The 17,767-nt window shown below is 41.4% G+C and overlaps 1 protein-coding gene across 7 annotated transcripts in view; it reads right to left on the minus strand.

Annotated features, from left to right (window-relative positions):
- Positions 1-352: 352 nt before the first annotated feature.
- Positions 353-17,767, minus strand: part of ncor2 (nuclear receptor corepressor 2) — a 109,922-nt gene continuing 92,507 nt past the window's right edge. For 4 of the 7 annotated variants that reach the window (XM_079638496.1, XM_079638494.1, XM_079638495.1 and 1 more), the window contains 21 exons: positions 17,631-17,733; positions 17,452-17,550; positions 17,227-17,330; positions 15,925-16,072; positions 15,714-15,836; positions 15,544-15,618; positions 15,237-15,451; positions 14,621-14,981; positions 14,322-14,531; positions 12,878-13,126; positions 12,481-12,576; positions 12,136-12,372; positions 10,506-10,695; positions 9,898-10,412; positions 7,714-7,832; positions 6,451-6,788; positions 4,907-5,043; positions 4,737-4,790; positions 4,380-4,598; positions 3,291-3,458; positions 353-3,188 (listed from right to left, as the gene is read on the minus strand). In XM_079638496.1, the coding sequence (XP_079494622.1) occupies positions 2,992-3,188; positions 3,291-3,458; positions 4,380-4,598; positions 4,737-4,790; positions 4,907-5,043; positions 6,451-6,788; positions 7,714-7,832; positions 9,898-10,412; positions 10,506-10,695; positions 12,136-12,372; positions 12,481-12,576; positions 12,878-13,126; positions 14,322-14,531; positions 14,621-14,981; positions 15,237-15,451; positions 15,544-15,618; positions 15,714-15,836; positions 15,925-16,072; positions 17,227-17,330; positions 17,452-17,550; positions 17,631-17,733 (3,957 nt within the window). In that variant the 3' untranslated portion in view covers positions 353-2,991. The remainder of the gene's footprint in view (positions 3,189-3,290; positions 3,459-4,379; positions 4,599-4,736; positions 4,791-4,906; positions 5,044-6,450; positions 6,789-7,713; positions 7,833-9,897; positions 10,413-10,505; positions 10,696-12,135; positions 12,373-12,480; positions 12,577-12,877; positions 13,127-14,321; positions 14,532-14,620; positions 14,982-15,236; positions 15,452-15,543; positions 15,619-15,713; positions 15,837-15,924; positions 16,073-17,226; positions 17,331-17,451; positions 17,551-17,630; positions 17,734-17,767) is intronic. The other 3 variants (XM_079638499.1, XM_079638498.1, XM_079638497.1) reach the window with 2 other exon arrangements.

Below are 17,767 nucleotides of genomic sequence, written 5' to 3' on the forward strand. Positions count from 1 at the left end.
ATGGTTTGTCCATATGGTTAGCATATTAAAAACACTGCACAGACATATACATTAAAAACATTTTTCAACACTGGGGGTCTTTGCTGTGCTCAGTATGCTCAGCATTAATCACTGGCTTTTAGGAAGTGTCCTAAATTCTTCCCAAGTGCACTACAAATGGCTGCCCCTTCCAAATAAACAAATAAAAGGGACACTGTAGTGGGTGATTTCAGACAGTGCCTGGCATGTTCAGAGATAAGATATGCTAAATGACAAATAAATAAATACTAGTACCAACAAATATAACATTCGCAATGTAAATGAACAGTAGCACAATCCCCCCTCCACCACAAATAAAGACAGCAAACAAATCAATGGCAATAAGCTTTTTATTTAAACATTAAGGCAGTGTCTGTTTTTTTTTCCGGTTTAATTTTTACACTGCTATCCACAAAGCTTGCTGGTGGCCATGTTGAAATACAACAGTGTGAATATCAATCTTGCAGCAAATCACATAAATATGTACATCCTTTTAGGTCTATTTACACTCCTCGCTATAATACAGTGGGTCTTAATACAAAAAAAAAGAAAAAAAAAAAGGAATATGCACAAAAAATGGTTGTACAAAAACAGATGCCACCCAAATACCCACTTAACCTTTCTATTCTTAAAGAGGGGCGATTAGCGCTGTATTCCCGTCTCTCTCCTCTTCATTTGTTTTAATCTCTCAGCTTCGTTTACGTTTATCGGTTACAAATAAAACGCCGCCTCATCTAGGGAAAGTGCAATACTGTCCTTAGCAAAAGGTCAAACAAACGGTCGATATAGAGGGGGGAAAGGGGCTCGCTGTACAAGAAAACACTGAACTTTAGAGTGACTTGTCCACTAAATACAATACTGTCTGGAGTGATATGTCAGAGAATGAGTCTCGAGATCAGAGCATTCTGAGATGTTTGAAAATAAGAATAGCTACTGTTTGCAGACCCCGTTCGGGGACATTGATGAGAGTGTATTTGGGATTGAAGTGACTGAAGATAAAGCCCCATTTCACAAAACCACACTAGGTAGTGCACTAAAACTGTCCTTGACCACCAAAGCAACAACAAAAGCCCCCAAACCGGATAAAACCCACTGCTGAACTTTAAGTTTCATTCTTATAATTAGCTTCCGAAAATATCCCCAAAGTCTGGAGGTTACAACAGTTTGAACTGTTAAAGAGACCTTTCATAGTAAAACCATGTGACAAATAAAAGTCAAACGATACGAATTAAAACATGTCATTATATCTAATATGCATGCAAAACAATTAGTAACCCCACCACTGAGGTGGTCTGAAAAAGAGGCGTTTTAGAGAGACTGACACAGTCAATGTCTCCTTCACGATTTTAAATTGTGCCTGTGTGACAAATTGTACAACCCTGGCATAACAAGGAGCAAACAATAAAAATAAAAACTGTTGTGCGTAGTCACTTGGTAGTTTTTAACTTCAGAAATGTATGTCAAATACATGGCACTTAACACTAGAATTATCTTTAAAACTGTACAGAGTGAAGGACTACGGGTTATACGAGGTGTGGCGTCTGCTCACCTCTTTATTCTATTACGCAGGATATATCATCGCCTCATACGAGCCCATGGGGGAAAACAAACAATCCGAACCCTTCGTTCAAGCACAAAGAGCGAAAGTAAAGCAGCTCTCAGTGAATGTCGTGTCAAAGGACTGGCCAGACAGCATGGCTTTAACTCTTGAACTAATAGGTGACGTGAAAAAACATCAGGTTTGTTGGGACATTCAGACCTGATAAAGCAGCTTCCTCTAAAGACGCGTCCACTCGCTCAACTCTCTGCCAGTGATTGTCGCTAGAGAGTGGAACGCTTGACAGGGTAGGTGAAGAAACAAATCAACAAAACACTGTATAAGAAATGAAGTAAATTAAATGCTGTGAAAAAAAGTTGCATTCAGGTCGGCATCTGTTGAAGGACACCAACAGGAACCGTTTGCTGACTAAGTGCTTAACTCATTACAAAAAAAAACATGCGATCAAGGTTCATGTACATTAAAAACAACAATCCAAAATAAACTAGAAACGAAACGTCTCCCATCAGCTATCACAGAGATGACAGAAAATAAAAGTATTGGTCAGCTAGAGTTGTTTCAGAGTGTAAAAAATGAAGGTTTGATGTCAAAAAAATGAACATTATGTGTACCCTGTAAACCAATGATATGGTCGCCCATGTAAACTCTCTGAAATAGCAAGGTAAGGACAGAATGTTACAGGATAAGGTTTAGCACAGGGATCAGCTAACCTGCCTCTCTGAAGGTCTTGTTTCATCGCGCACACACACACAATCGGATGGCCCAACGGCATCATGTTTGCAACACATGAACACTCCCGGAAACCATAATGAAGAGCTACAGATGCATATGAGAACTAAGAGGACGTACAAGTGTTTCTGCAGAGGTTTCATCCAGCCTTTGCAGTATGCCACACACACACAAAACAAACAGTTTGCAGTTGTATTACAGTATAAGAGTATGTGTCCTGAGCAGTCTAATGAGGAATGCTCCAAAATGTGTCAACAAAACAGACGAGTCCATGAGTCAACTCTGATAAGGCCAGCAAGACTACACGAATAGAAGTGTGTGTGTGTGTTTGTGTATATATATATATACACATTAAAACTAAAAAGTGATTTTTCCAACGAGTAGTCCTGGAGTGACGGCACGTGTGCGCATTCACAAACACACAGACATCAACACACACGTCTGTGGCCATTCAGTAATGGCTTGAGTGCGTGCGCCAGGGGTCCATTACGGCATATGTCTCTGCATGTATGAGTATGTGTGTGTAGATATCAGAGGGCATGAGCGCAGATGGATGCGTGTTCCCATAAGTGTGTGTCAGTATGGACATGAGTACGTGTGTGTTCACGAACATCCCTGTTTACAGTAACAAGTTTCTGTTCATAAAGCAGCAAACGTTCAGTCCTGTTGTACGCGGCGTGAGGTGTTCACTCGCTGTCTGACAGGGTCTCGTATTGAGAGCACAGCAGAGGTTTGGGTTCTTCCTCCCAGGTGCGGGGTTGAGTCTGGCCCTGTGTGGGCGCCGACGAGCCTGGATGTGTAGGGGAAGGCGAGGGTGCCGACATGATCCCGCTGGGGAGACGCATCTGCATGGTCAGGGGATTACAGGGGAATGGAGTGGGGCCTGAGAGGAGGAAACCGAGAAAAATAAAGAAAAAAACAAGTTAATTTTGCATTCAGTTCATTTAGTTGGCAAGTATTGCTAACATTTAATTTGTGCGTGTACCTGTAGATGAGGGCCTGTCCTCCCACACTCTGTTGGTGAGTGGGGTGTGACGGTTACAGTCTCCCTCAGAGTGGACAGAGGACACAGATGAAGGTCTCTCGCCTCCAGACAGCCCAGGACCAGGAGACTTCGTCTTGCGACCGTTAGAGCGCCCGCCTTTGGATTTACCTAAACACAAGACACACATCAGACAAAAATATATTATATACTCCATTTATGACAATGTTTCCCCGACACTGACAAGTTTTTCCGGCAATACATGTTTTCGTTGTCATATGGTAGGGGGATACTGTTACTGTTAATCTTCTGAAATAGTAAAGCACCTCCTGATCCAGGAACAAGCGATAAAAGCATTGCTTACACACGTCTAACGCAATCAATCATAAAACATTCAACAGCTTATAAATCAAAATTGCTTAAAACTTTACTGAATGAAATGTCGACCAAGGAAGATGTATAGGACTGTTCAATCTTTGGGGGTGTTGACAGAAGCGATATTTGTTTTGATCATCGTTCTGAATCTGATCCGGTTGAAGTCTTTTTTTTTTATGAAACTTACCCACACTATATATATATATATATATATATAAGAATACAAAGCTAAAATAAAATGTTTAGTCAAACATATTTGTGATATTTGTACAATAAAATATTCTGCGGGCCATGAAAGTTTTGTGAAAATGATCAAAAATGCTGTACACTTTTGGGGAAAAAGATTTAAGATATCTGAATGTGTTTCCAAAATCATTCGCAGCTGGTGGATCGTGACTCAAGGGGGGGGACAATAGAAATGCAGCTTATATAAAGGAGAGACCATGCATCTTTTGTTGTAGACATGGAAATATTTGAGCAAATTCACCTGTCACTTGGTAAAAACTAGTCAAATTAGGCAGGTGCCAAAATGGACAGGTTAGGTCACTCCCTTTACCTTTACCAAAAAACTAAAAACTATTAAATACAAGTTTAACAACGTGCTGTTAATACTTTATTATCTTTCTTTGTGGGAACATTTGGTTCAAAAAAGGTGTCAAAACCTGACACATGCTGCCATTTAAGGTAGGTGAATTATTAAGGGTTTATTTGGCACACCTGGCAGGGAGTAGGGGTCTTCAGAACGCCCATCCGCTGAAACTGGCGGCACGACAGCAGCTGGTACGCCAGCATTTAACGAGTTGACAGAGTTGGACGGCGAGCGATCGTCCATCTGTTCATCATATTTGCCCATGAGGGCTTTCCTGATGATGGCCTCCAGACCTATAGTATTACCACTGGCCTCTGGTGCCGGGTGACTGCGCACGCTCACGGGTCCTAAAAAGAGATGTTACAGTGCTTGTGTTAAAGGAACAGGACTGTGTGAAGTGCCAAGCTTTTCTTGAGATACAGGAAAGCAGTTTAAAGGAACTGCTGTTGTATAAAAAAAAGACCACAACTGGCAGAGCTGCTCACCTGCATTCGTAGAGGCAGGCATGTTGAAGATTTCAGTCCCAGGCTGGCCCTGGTCTAAAACAGAGAAAGGAAGAGACAAGTTTGATACCTTTTAGCCAGCAACAAAACAAGCACATCACTTGCCAGTTATTTCAGTAAAAAAAAAAACTACAACAGTCGCATAAACTTACTGAATTCAGCCTCTGATCCAACCATAATCTTTTTAATCATTTCCTTCTTGCTCTTGACAATGGCAGAGTTGCTCTCAGTCAGTTTACTGAAGAAGGCTGGCGGTTGAGAGCTACTGGCCGGAGAACGAGATCCCATACTGAGACACAAAAATAGAGAACAATTAATAAAAATATAGGACAAAGAGTGTTTATTGGATGTCCAATTCATGAATATTTTATCACAACCCTCATCCTTCCCTCGCACTGTGTTCAAATCTAACCACTTCATATCTGTGTGCAGTCTGCATTGTGACTGATTTATTTTTATTTGAAAAAATTGAAAGGACAAACCCCATTTCCCCCATTATAGGTCCACTCATTCATTTGGATAGGAATTCCTAGGTTTGTGTGTATGCGTGTTCTGCATTGGGGATGTTCTATAGTCTCATGCCTTCATTTGTGTGTGTGTTTGTTCTGGCAAATAAAATAAAATAAAAATCCTCACATTCCATTTATTCCTATGGGGGGTCAAATTGACCAGCAAAGGAAGGATTTGTTACTTTTTTATTTTATTTCAACCACATAAACTCCTCAAACCCAGTCACTTTTTTGTGTGTATTCCCAGTTCAAGTGCAACAAAAGTGCTTGGGTCTTGAACCACTCAGATGAACACTCTTTAATGGAGACCTTGACGTTGTCTTCCATCACTGTTTTTACTTTGTTCTTACTGTTCCTATGCATTTTATAACATTTACGCGGGATTTGCCATTTTATATTTCCGGTTTTAGCTGAGTGGGCGTGTCCTTAAAGAAAGTTCAAACTGTATGGGAGCGCTCATTTTAGCTATTAATGAAAATGTTTGTGCAAATGTATGTGTTGGTTTTATCTGTTCTATTTAGCGATGTTTTAACGCTTGTTCTTAATCATTCTGAATGCTATCATTCTTATGTTGTGTGATCTGTATTTCATTGTGCTTATCTCTATTCTGCTCTTTTACTGTTCTGTATTCTTGTTTCTCTAACCTACTACAATTGTTTGTCATCATTGTCTACCCTATTGGTGTTTCCCCTTCCTTGTTGTGTGTACATTGTAAAGCGTTCTTGACCACTGGAAAGGCAAAATATATATAAAATGTTATTATATTGTGTACTTAATCATGGTGAGGCAAGAATTAATTAAAAAAATGGTATGCTCAAATTAGTAAGCGGGAAAATATGTGCCGTTAGTAGTGGAAGTGAGGATTGGATGACGGATTATGGTTTGAGTAAATTTGAACAAGCTTATTGTAGCGCTGCTTGATGCACAAAGTCTGGACTCAATAGTTTAAGAAGAGAGTTGGTACTGTTTTAGTACCTAACAGTTCTAATTATTAAACTGTTTTTATTTATTTCTGATCTTAACCATATTTATTTGTACAACTGTTTGTAATAAACACTTTTTTTTTTGGATGCCAACATCGCTCCCGTGTTTATATCTTGGTGCGATTCTCCTTGTGACCGCTCGGGTCTCAATCACATATTCTGACTTCCATCGCTATTGTGTGAATGCATTTGTATGTTATATACCCTTGCTCTGCTTGTTCATTGGGGTAGGCAGCTCCTGGCGTCTCAGGCTCTGAAACCCCGGGTGGTGAAACCGGTTCAATCCCATCAGCAGACAGACTCACTGGAGATGCCTTACTCTGAGGAGGAGACCTGTCCCTCCCTCTCTCCCTCTCCGCAGCAGTGCTTTCTGGGGTGTAGCGTGCGTTGGGATCGGTGGGTGTCTGGGCTTGGGGGGCGCTCGGTGGACGGGTGAGATCCAGCACAGGGGAGTTGTGATACCCAAAAACAGGCTGCAGAGATGATTGACCTCCCATCTGGCCTTGCTGCGACTGGCGTGTGTAGTCTTTAGTGATCACCTCCTGTAAAGAGAAAACATCAATTTGGTGATGATGATGCAGTGGACAAGTACACATATTTCTGTTTAAAACCTTTAAACAGGGCCAGAAATTAACTTCATATTTCATATTTGCCCCCCTGGAATTTATTTTTAACCTTTGTAAGGGCATGGATGCTCTCTCGTGTTACAATCATGCACTCTTGACATTTGTCATCAAAATAACGGCCACAGAAATGGCCTCAAATGAGCTGTAAAAACGAGAAGAATGTCGTGTCTGAAAGCTGCAATTGTTTTTTATTCTTATTGGTTAAAATAAATGGAGAAAGTCTCATGTTTTTCCTTTGGTGCTCGACCATTTCCATGGGTGCTTGAGCCCCCGAGCACACATGGGATCAGCACCTATGTCTCTGATCCAAACAATTGAAATGAAATCCTCTCTAATCTAATCGCTAACCGAATTGTTGTTTCAGGTCTTCAACATGTTAAGCGACTGTGTTGATCAAAGGAGAGATATTTATCCGTCTCTTTCACATGACAGCGAAGTGTGGAAACATGCAACATTTTTATTAATCAGCCGCTCACGTCAAAGATCCAATTTGCAAACGAATGCACTGATATGTCTGAAAGATGCATCTCTCCCTTGCTTCAATATGTTTAACAAATTCAACCTGTCAAATATGTCTGCAAGGTATAACAACTGCGCTAACCACAGGGGGTCGTCCAGATACCTTCACATCTGAACGCAATTCGTAGCGGCGATGTAAAACCCGACTGCTGGAGAGCCAGCAGGGTTTTTTAATGCAGAGCATTTTTTTATTATTATTATGTACATTCTACTTGAAAAGCAATAAAATACAGAGTACCCAAATTATGGCCTGTCTGGGTTTTTTTTTCTGAACCTGGTTCTGACTCAACAAAGAAAGGTCTTAATCTGACAAGACACTTACGCTGATGTGCTGGGCGAGGGTGACCACTCTCTGAGAGCCTTTGACGCCAGAGGATGGCTGCTGACCTGGAGAAAGTCTGTCCTCAGACCCGTACAGCTGTTCCATTGCCTTTTTGTGAGCTGCAGAGAGGACAGGGAAGCACACAAGTGGAGAAGAAGACATGAAAGTGTAGTTAAGTATGGTGTGGCAGAAGCTCTGGAGCACTCTGAGGGTAAGAGCAGAGACGGGTGTGAAAGCAGTGCGGTCACATACAGGCTCTGGGATTACTCAATGACTTGCTCACATGTGTGTTCAGAGATCAAGCCAACATTATGGAGGCATCTGACTGTAGCGAAGCACTGTGCCGATTGAATGCTTAGAACAAAACACAACAATAAAACAGAAGCAAAATGTGTTTAAAATGAGCTGTGAAGGTAGGAGAGGTGGATACATCTGCTTGATAACCAGGAGTAAGTCCAAAGACATTTTCCTTTTTACTGCAGCTGTCTCGTCTCCACACTACGCAGACTTATCTTTACAAAAGAACAAAGAATAGAACTTTACTAGTAATAGACCTGATTGAAAACGAGGCTGAGGGACAGCCCATTTAATTGTGTACCACCTGATTGAGGTCTGATTCTGGTTGTGATTTCCATTAATGATACTTATAGTAGTTTTGGGAAAATCTACCAAGTATAAAGGGTCCTAACTACATACTTAACAAAAAATTAATTAAATCAACAATGAATTTAATTCTAATGGATAAGAAAATCTTAATGGATTTTAAGCACATCCAAGAACAACATCGGTTAAATGTAGGGATGTAAATTATAAAAAACTAATGATTTTGGAATCATTACACGGAATCAGAATCAGATACTTATGGATTATTTAAGCATTTTTGCAGAAATCCCCTTTCATAAATATGATCCTAACTACCGGTATATAAACTACCATTCAAAAGAGAAAGGTCTTACTGAAAACAGTTGTGCTGCTTAATATTTTTGTTGAAACCATAATTCTTATAACATTATAAATGTCTTTACAGTCACTTTTGATAAATCTAATGCATCCTTGCTGCATATAAGTAAATCCAGAAAAAAGTCTAAATTCTTACTGACCCCAAAATTTTGAACAGTGTGTGCTAAAATCAATAACATGACTCATGTGTTCAATGCTTGTGAGATTTGAGGTTTTAAACTGAAACCTTAAAAAAAAGGCCCGAATCGAAGTTTCACATTCATTTCAGACAGCAAGCTCACAACAAAATTTCTGCTGTAGATTCAGTTAAATGTATTTTAGTAACATGTTCTGCATGGCAGAAGAATGCAGATGTTCAACAACTGTTTTGGAACCAAACACTTTGAAATTCGTTTAGCTCCAGATCCATCTTGACCCTTTTTTGCTATAACTTGTGTAATTGTTTGCTTCATGCAGCTATCAAACTGTCATAGTGCCAGAGTGCCCTCCCTCCAAAACAGGAAATGAAACGGGAAGCAAACACGAAGAGCTATGAAATGTTCCTCAAATGGAGAAAAAAAAAAACGGGGAACACAAGAGGCAAAACCAATAAGGAAGTTATGAAACAATGAGCAATCACATCACTGTTGAATGAATGAGCTCTTAAAGTTCACCTCAGGATCTCTCTCTGGTCTAGAAAAGCTTATCTCCAGACACGTCATTCTGGACCGTTAGGGCATAGAGTGAATTGTCAGTCCACTAAGTCATACGCCTGTGGCCGTTTCAGAACAGAAGCTCTAATCGTTTAATGTGCTTCAATATTTGAAACTGTGGAAGTTTGGACCGAAACGTGCAGAATCTCCCCTGAAAATTATGTTTTGGCAAAAGCTCCAATGAGTTTAGGTGACAAAAAACGGGGAGGAAAACCTTTGGTGGTCTTTAAGCAATGCTTCGGATGCCAAAAAAGATAAAAAGCAAAGGGTAGAAGCATATTCAAAGTAAACAATAATGAACCAAACCGAAAAAATAATGTAAATTGGGTTGATTCTGATCAATGCCAACCACCACAAGCGTGCACTAGGCCACAGACGTAAGGGGGCGGGGATGGGGCAGGGGCACAGGAAGGGTAGAGGAAGGGAAGGGTAGAGGGATGGAAAGGCTTTGGGTGGATTGGTAGAGAACAGGAAGGATGGGGAAGGGGAGGGAAGGTGGCGTTAACGGCCCAAAGGTCCCAGAGCGTCTTACCATCACAGGTGCCGTTGGTCGCGAGCGCACCAGTCTCTGGCATCGCCGCATCACAAGAAATTTGATGCATGATTATCGCGTTTATGAAGTTGGCCGCTGTCATGGTGGTCTTACCGAGTGCTCGAAGTTCGTGTTCCTGTATGGACATCACTTTGTTTTGAGTCTTTTCCCTACTTGACGCGCTGCTGAGACCGTCCCCGCCGCGGGACGGGATGGAACTGCCGCCGCTGTTGCTTTCAGGAGCCAGCAAGGGGGGCCCTCGACCTGTGGGCAGCCCGTAGTGGGAACCAGGAGCCTGGCTGTACGAGTATGCCCCACCGGGACTAGCCAGCTTGGGGTCAGACTTGGATGAAAGGTCCTGGTGTTTGGGCAGACCTCCTCGTCCATGGCTTTTGCCCCCATCTCTGCTCGAGTCTTTAGCGTTTGGGTCTGTACCAGATGGGTAACCCTCGCTGGGTAAACCAGACCTCTGGAGGTGCCCACTAAAGCCTTGGTAGCGAGCAGAACCTGGTTGCCTGAAGAAAGGTAAAGATAAACAAATTTAAGCCAGCTTCATCATGTTTATCTCATTAGATTGACCATCTGCAGTATGAGGGATAGAGACTTACCGTAGCACAGAGGGACTGTTGTGCTCAGAGTTGGTAAGGTTCTTTGAGCTGGTGTTGTGCAGGACACTGGGTCTCTGCTGCAGATTGTCCTGGGGACGGGGGGAGAGCGGGGACGACTGGTGAACGATGAATGGATGAGAAGGGGGGCGAGAACTGCTGCTGCTGCTGCCGCACATTTGTTCAGGTGCTCCTGTTTGGACACAATGTTTGGGCATTTAGCAATAATGGTCTGCATATTGACTACTGACTAAAGCACACTAACTAGTACACCGAACAACTCAATACCAGTGGTGGGCTGTCAGGGCCAGCAAGGCCTTCTCTGCTGGCCTAAACACTATCAGAATCACTGACTTGCACTTTAATATACATTTTTTTCTGAATGAGTATTACATTATTCCCAATAGTCTGTTCTCTTAATTTCATAGCTTTTCTCAACCCACAAATTAATGTTTCTTTCCTTCCTCGACCACCAGCAGGTTCAAACCTACCGGAAAAAATCCCATATTCAGCTGTCCCGGGTAAAAACAGAACTGACTGCAATGTATGGCAGGACTGATTTTGAAGGCAAAAGTCCCGCTGATCTCATTGATATCGATCAAAAATCTGTGTGAGAGCTTGTGTCAGCTGTAACGTTACACATCATCATGTTTTGCGGTGTTTTCCCTGTTTACTGCTTCTGTCGAGCAGACACTCTCAGCACTAAAGCAAATTAAAACTTATGCCAGAAGTACGACGGGACAGACTCGACATTCAGCACATTAACCTCGATGGCGATAGAAAAGGTTGTTGGGACTGAAAAGCACAGACAACCTTTCAACCAAGTAATTTAATTTAATTTGAGGAAAGAAATTAGGATGGATTTTGTGTAAAAAATAATCAGTAGTTTTGGAGAGTATAATGCATTTTTTGCCCCCGTTTTTGTCCGTGCTGAATAAGATTTTCTTCCTAATTTTTCTTGTAAATTTATGATCGAAACAACTTATTTTTTCAAACATTAATACTGTTGTAGCCATTGAAGGATAAGACAAGGGAGGATCCATTTCTGAATTTATAATCGGAACACAAGAACCACTGTACACTACACAAAAGCCGAACCCACTCGCTCGTTTCCGTCTACCCGGCCTTTCCCGAACTCACCGCATTTACCCCATAACTGCCGGAGCAAAATAAAACTTTCAGGACTTTCACAACAATTGTAGAGAGTATGTGCATGCGCTGCTACTACACTATTAAAAGTTATTCATTCAGGGTGGACATCACTGAAGGCCTAGGTGTGAAATGCACGGCCCGCCACTGCTCAATACTAATTAAATTATAACAACAGCTGTATAGCGTTTTTAACTAAAACTTATTGAAAATATTTTTCGGGTAGTTTAAATAAAGCTGAAATAAAATAATAACAATAAAAGAATAGTATGTAAATCAGCTGTAAATCAATTAATGATTCTAATTAATTATAAATTAATTATAAAATCTTCCAAAAAAATGTATTACAATTAATCCCATATATAAATATTTGTTGAGAAAAGCTCCCAAATGTAGACAATAAAAAGACATTTAAAAAAAGGCATTAAACATATTCCAGAAAGTGGCTTTACATATTCAAAATGAAGGTGGTGAGGGCGCTCACCTGGTCTCCAAATAGGGGCGTGCTCCACGTTACCATGGCCAAGGGACTTGTCTCTTTCTCTGTCCCTGTCCCGATCTTTCTCACGCTCTCTCTCTCGGTCTCGCTCCCTGTCCCTCTCTCGCTCTCTCTCGCGATCCCTCTCTCTTTCGCGCTCTCTTTCTCTCTCCCTCTCTCGTTCTCGTTCTCTCTCCGAAGACGACAAACTGCCTTGCATCTTGCTCATGTGAGAGGCTCCCACTGTTAAGAGACAATACAATTATGAAGTGAAGTGAATAGCACTTTTACCCCCAAATTTTTTTTTTAAATCACCATGTGGTGTGTTTGAGTGAGTGTACTGCTCTCTACCTGGTGAGATGGGAGAGGTGTTGTAGGCTCCGCCAGGGAAACCTGGAGAGGTTCCTGGCATGTATGCGAGACGATCCATGGGAGATGCAGATGTTCCTGCAAATACACAGTAAACAAAATGAACGTGCCTCAGACAATCATATGTTATTATAACATGTAATATTTAATACGACTGCCCAAATTTACAAATCAGTGCCTATTTCTGTATTCAGCTAAATGAAAGCTTCCACCAGTTCACTAACATATAGGAATACTTACTACAAAAACTGAATTCCCCGCTGTTTACTAACTCTCATGTAATTCTCAGTGAATTAATTACTTAAATTGTGCTCGATTTCTTTAGAGGACTTAGAATATGTGAAGGACAAAAGGTATGGCTGCTTTGAGGACCCCTCACCTCTGGGTGTGGGTGAGTAGTTTAGGGACTGTTCTCGAGGGGTGAGGCCTCTGAGCAGGTCAGGTCTCTGGGCAGCCATGGCAGCAGCAGCGGGCCACTGGTGCATCTGCTGGGAGGTAATGTAGTCATTGAAGAGCGTTTGTCGGTTCTCCAAAGCTGCTGTTTCAGGGAAACCTCTGATCAGATAGGGTGGATAGGGGTGAGGGTAGCCAGGAGCGGGGGCCAGGTGACGGGGCAAGTAATACGCTGCTGTGGAGACAATAAACAGAAAGTCCAAAAGAGATAATACATTACATAATATTAGTGTTGTCAATCGATATTTTTTTTTAAAATATATATTTGTGTTGTAATACCTTCACATTTTATCTCCACATGAATGTAGAAAAAACAAAGACTCATTTATGAAACGAACGTACGACGGAAATTTGGGCGTAAGGCCATTTCCACGCAAAACTTGGCATTTATCAATATGGAGGCGAGCGGTGACCACGATCAAATCTCACGTCAGGTCTCAGCTCGTGTACGCAAGTTTTTAAGTTATCGTGAACTTGCGTGCAGCATAGTAAATCTGGTGGAGGATTGTAATGAGAGCATTTTGTTCATTTAGATTATATTCCAGGGCTTTAGCTTTATATGCGCAAATATAACAGCATAAACAAAAGAACATTCCCACACAACACGCACCTGCAGTGCTTCTGTAATCCGAGAAAAACAGAAATTAAGTAGTAAAAGGAATAATATAAATAGGACTACACTAAATATTTTTTACTTAAATTATTAACAAATTAACAAAATAAAATATAAAACTATGCAACAAGTAGTAGGCTATATGCTACGCTCATTTTTGTGACACTAAGTGTCTAAGGCATTGTAGTTTTCTTTATATCTTTATCAAATCAAACTGATCGTGCAAGCGCCTCATGTGCACACACAACATATCATATATTCTAAAATTAATCCATGCTTTACTTTTGTCGGCCCTACATAATAGATGATATATTCAAATGAATTAATAATCAATTTTTAGCAGCCATTACTCCAGACTTTAGTGTCACATGACGTTTCAGAAATCACTATATAATACTAATTTGGTACTCGAGAAACACTTTTTTTAATTATTAATTTTGAAAACATTTGTGCTACTTAAAATTTTTGTGATGCATTTTTCAGGATTCTTTAATAAAAGTAAAAAAAAAAAAACAGCATTTGTCTTTACGGTCACTTTTGATCAAATGAATGCATGTTTTCTGAAAAAAAGTATTAATTTCTTTAAAACTTTTGAATGGTATATGTAAAAATAAATTTAATTTGGAAAATAAATAAATAGGGAAATTCCAAATAAATAAAATAAAAGGTAAATTCAGTAATTGTGTTTTCTACATTCTACAAGGCCTTTTAAAATTCCCTGTCATTTGTACTGCTAAAATGCAAATGCGTGCAATACCTGGGTCAATCGGGATGCCCCTGGGCAGAGTTGCAGGGTCAAATGTTAGAGGTATCTGGCCACGGTACATATCTGTTCCCAGCCCCTGCAGGATCCTCTCGTAGGCCAAAGACGCATTGTGCTCACCCACCGTTAGTGGAGACTTAGTGGAGCTCATATCTCGAGGGGTGGGAGTAGACTTTCTCTCCTGTTGCTGGGCCTTACTAGACCCTAAGACACAGAGCAATCATTTTTAAAACCTCATAAAACTCACATCAGCTACTAATTTCCATTGTCCATTGACTGGTAGAACATGATACCTTCATGTGCACGCTGTGAGCTCTCTCTGCCGGACAGTGGTGAGGCTCTGTGTGAGGGTGGAGGATAGCCAGATCTTTTGTGATCTTCATAGCCTACTGGACTGTGGTGGGATCTGCTGCTTTGCTCTCCACTCATCGTCAGTGGAGAGGCACGGGACAGAGAGCTGGCGGTGCTGACCACAGCACTGGGTCGGGATTTGCTCCCCACCTCCTCATAGCGGGCCCTGTCAGACCCTCTGTGCTCAGGCCTGAGCTCTAGATGAGGGGGCAGTCCAGAATAAGGCCGAGGAGAGCTGGCGATGATGGAGCGCACGTCATGCCGCTTGGATGAGCCGACGGGCTCTTGTTTCAGAGGGGTGCCCTGTAGAAGACACATTCAGTGAGCAAATATCAGCATTTAAAGCCTTGGCTTAATTTCATCAGCCGCCAAAGGCAACATATCAATTACCAATACCAAGATACCAAAGCCAGACTTCTCGCATCAATCCAAACCTAAAATGATTTTCTTAAACGTGGCAATAAAAGTGTAGTACTTTCAGAATTTTACCGTATTTAAATTAATTTGTGAGATTTTCCACCACAACAAGTAAATGTCAAAGTCAGAATTATAAGTCACCTGGGTAATTGAGCCCTCTTTGGGCTTGCCTATCACGACCCCCTCAGGAGGGATCAGGTGGATGGATCGTCCTCCCTCTTTAACAGTGGGCACCATACTTTCATGAGAGCGTGATTTAAGAGAATCAGTGGGATGACCAGGGCCACGGGGTGATGGAGAGCCCTCTCTTTTCATCAGTTTAACGTTTTGACGTTGACAGTCATCCCGTGGGATTCCTGAGAGAGAAATAGAGAATGAAGACAATGACCACCTCAAGCTAAAGGTTGTCAGTCGAGGCTGTGGCCTGTGTTTCTGAGATCATAATGACCTTGGGATATGGATCCACGGATGTGGTGTAGATGAGGACTATCACGATCATGAGGCATTGCTCGACTGATCAAACCTGCAGCACAGAGAAGAAGCAGGTGAAGGAATGTCAACTGGAAAAACGGGAAACAGTGAAACTCCATGTCCTTGAACGATAAAAAAAATGCTTACCTTCAGAGGCAGATAGGGAGTCTCTGATGGGTGGCACACGAGACATGCCAACATCCATCATCTCGTAGGACCTCTTCAGCCCACCCATGTCCCCACGACCCTCTTCCTTAGAATTTGGACCCCCTGTGTGATCAAACGCACACAATAGTTTGAAACTAGTTCTGCCTTTATCACTTAAGTTATGAGCATTTACATGTTTGTGTACACTTACGGTCAAATGAAAGGATGTGTCCACTGATGCCCTCGTAGACTACGTGCCCCTTAGAAGGAGTGTCTTCTCTGCTTCTTTCTCTGCTCGGGCTGTCCTCAGTGATTAGACGGGTTATTGTGCCCTTATACAAAACATCTGCAGGAGTGCCCTGAAAGAGATGAAAGAAAATGCTTTGTTTAAATTCGCCATGAAACGAAAGTTGCGATCATCTCTTCCTACATATTTGAACCGTATATGCATCCAAGTGAGACAACTTGAGTCTTTAAAAAAATATGAAACCTTTTACTTTACTTTTGACATGCAATAATGAATTGTTTACCATAAAATTATGGAAATTTACTAAGATAGCTACTGTGGTCAATTTATTTGATGTCTTAAATGTATACTCATGTAATATGTACAGACAACGAGTAAAAGACTACAATGCACATAGGAGAAAAAAATAATTATAATTAGGGAGGGTAAGACTTCCTCAAGTCTGACCTGGGTTGACCCTTGTGTTGTGAGATCAGAAAATTCAAAGCAGCAAGCACTTTTTGTCTCTGGTATTTCATAACAATTGTATTTTTAGGTTACAGTACTGGAAAACGTGCTTAAATGTGCTTCAAAAAAGAAGCTGAAAACTTTTCAAGTTTGTAGCAAGAAATCACAGCAGGACAAATTATTTTTAAAGGTTTGACCTTTAATTGGAAGTCTGGATGATGTTTAAGCTTCATGCATATTAGTTAAAAAAAACATGTTTCATACAGCTGCATATGACTAGTACCTGTATCAGGTAGACAATGGCTCCTTATCTTCTAACAAATCTGCCAATAACTCTAGCAAATGTCAGAGATAAACACAGAGCTTATCTCTACACACCGACTTGACCCCGGTCTGATTAAACGCTCGCCCAACAACATTCTGATTTGTGTGAGCATGTAATATGCGCCACAGTAGATCAGTTGGCACATTGAGTGCGTTTGAGTGATCAGTAACATCAGGCTGCGATGAGACGTGTAAACACATTAATAAAGGGAGAGAACAGAATTGCACGCTGTGTACCTGTTGTTATGGCAACTGATTACCAGTTATGTCATAATATGACGTGGTATAGCTGTGACGCAAACTGCCTGTTCCATTTGTTTGTTGAAGTGCCATTTATCTGAGCTGACTACTCACTGTAATGTGTGTAAAATTTCATTCAATTGGTTGTAAATACATTTTTGATTAGTGAATGAAATGTTGCAGCAGCAAAAACAGATTTTGGAAAACGTTCAGTGCCACCTCTCTTTGACAAAAGAGGGAAGGGAAGCTTCCTACCTGAGTGATAGAACCTCCTCTATATGATATGGGAGGTTCTTGGTGCACACGTGTGCCAGGGATGCCCTTTGTGATGCTGCCACCCTGAACAGCTGGCATGGGGCCTGTGAGAGAGAGTTAATACTGTTTTCAATCTATTCGCTGTATAAGCCCTATTTCTGCATTTTAATCTCATTGAAACAAGACTGAAATGAGACGAGGGATGATGATTTGTCCCAAACTCACCCCGTGATGCAGCACTGTCCTGTGTGGAGAGATTCTCAGCCTGAGAGGAGGCAGAGCTACGTGGAGACAACTGCTCTTGTTTAACCACTGGAAACCCTCCTAAGGAGACAGAAGGCGACGTTGGATATGGAAAACAGATTGCTGACTTATGATTGCTCGCACTTACGACTCACACTCACCCATTTTCCTCTGGTCCATCCAGGAGAGAGCCATGGATCCTGGTGCTGGGATTTTCCCGTGGTCGGAGCCATGAGATGGGTTGTGCAATTGCACTGGAGTACCCTGCAATACAAAACAGCATTAACACCAGCATGTA

Source organism: Phoxinus phoxinus (assembly GCF_949152265.1).
Source record: "Phoxinus phoxinus genome assembly, chromosome: 15".
In the NCBI taxonomy this organism is placed as follows: Eukaryota; Metazoa; Chordata; class Actinopteri; order Cypriniformes; family Leuciscidae; genus Phoxinus; species Phoxinus phoxinus.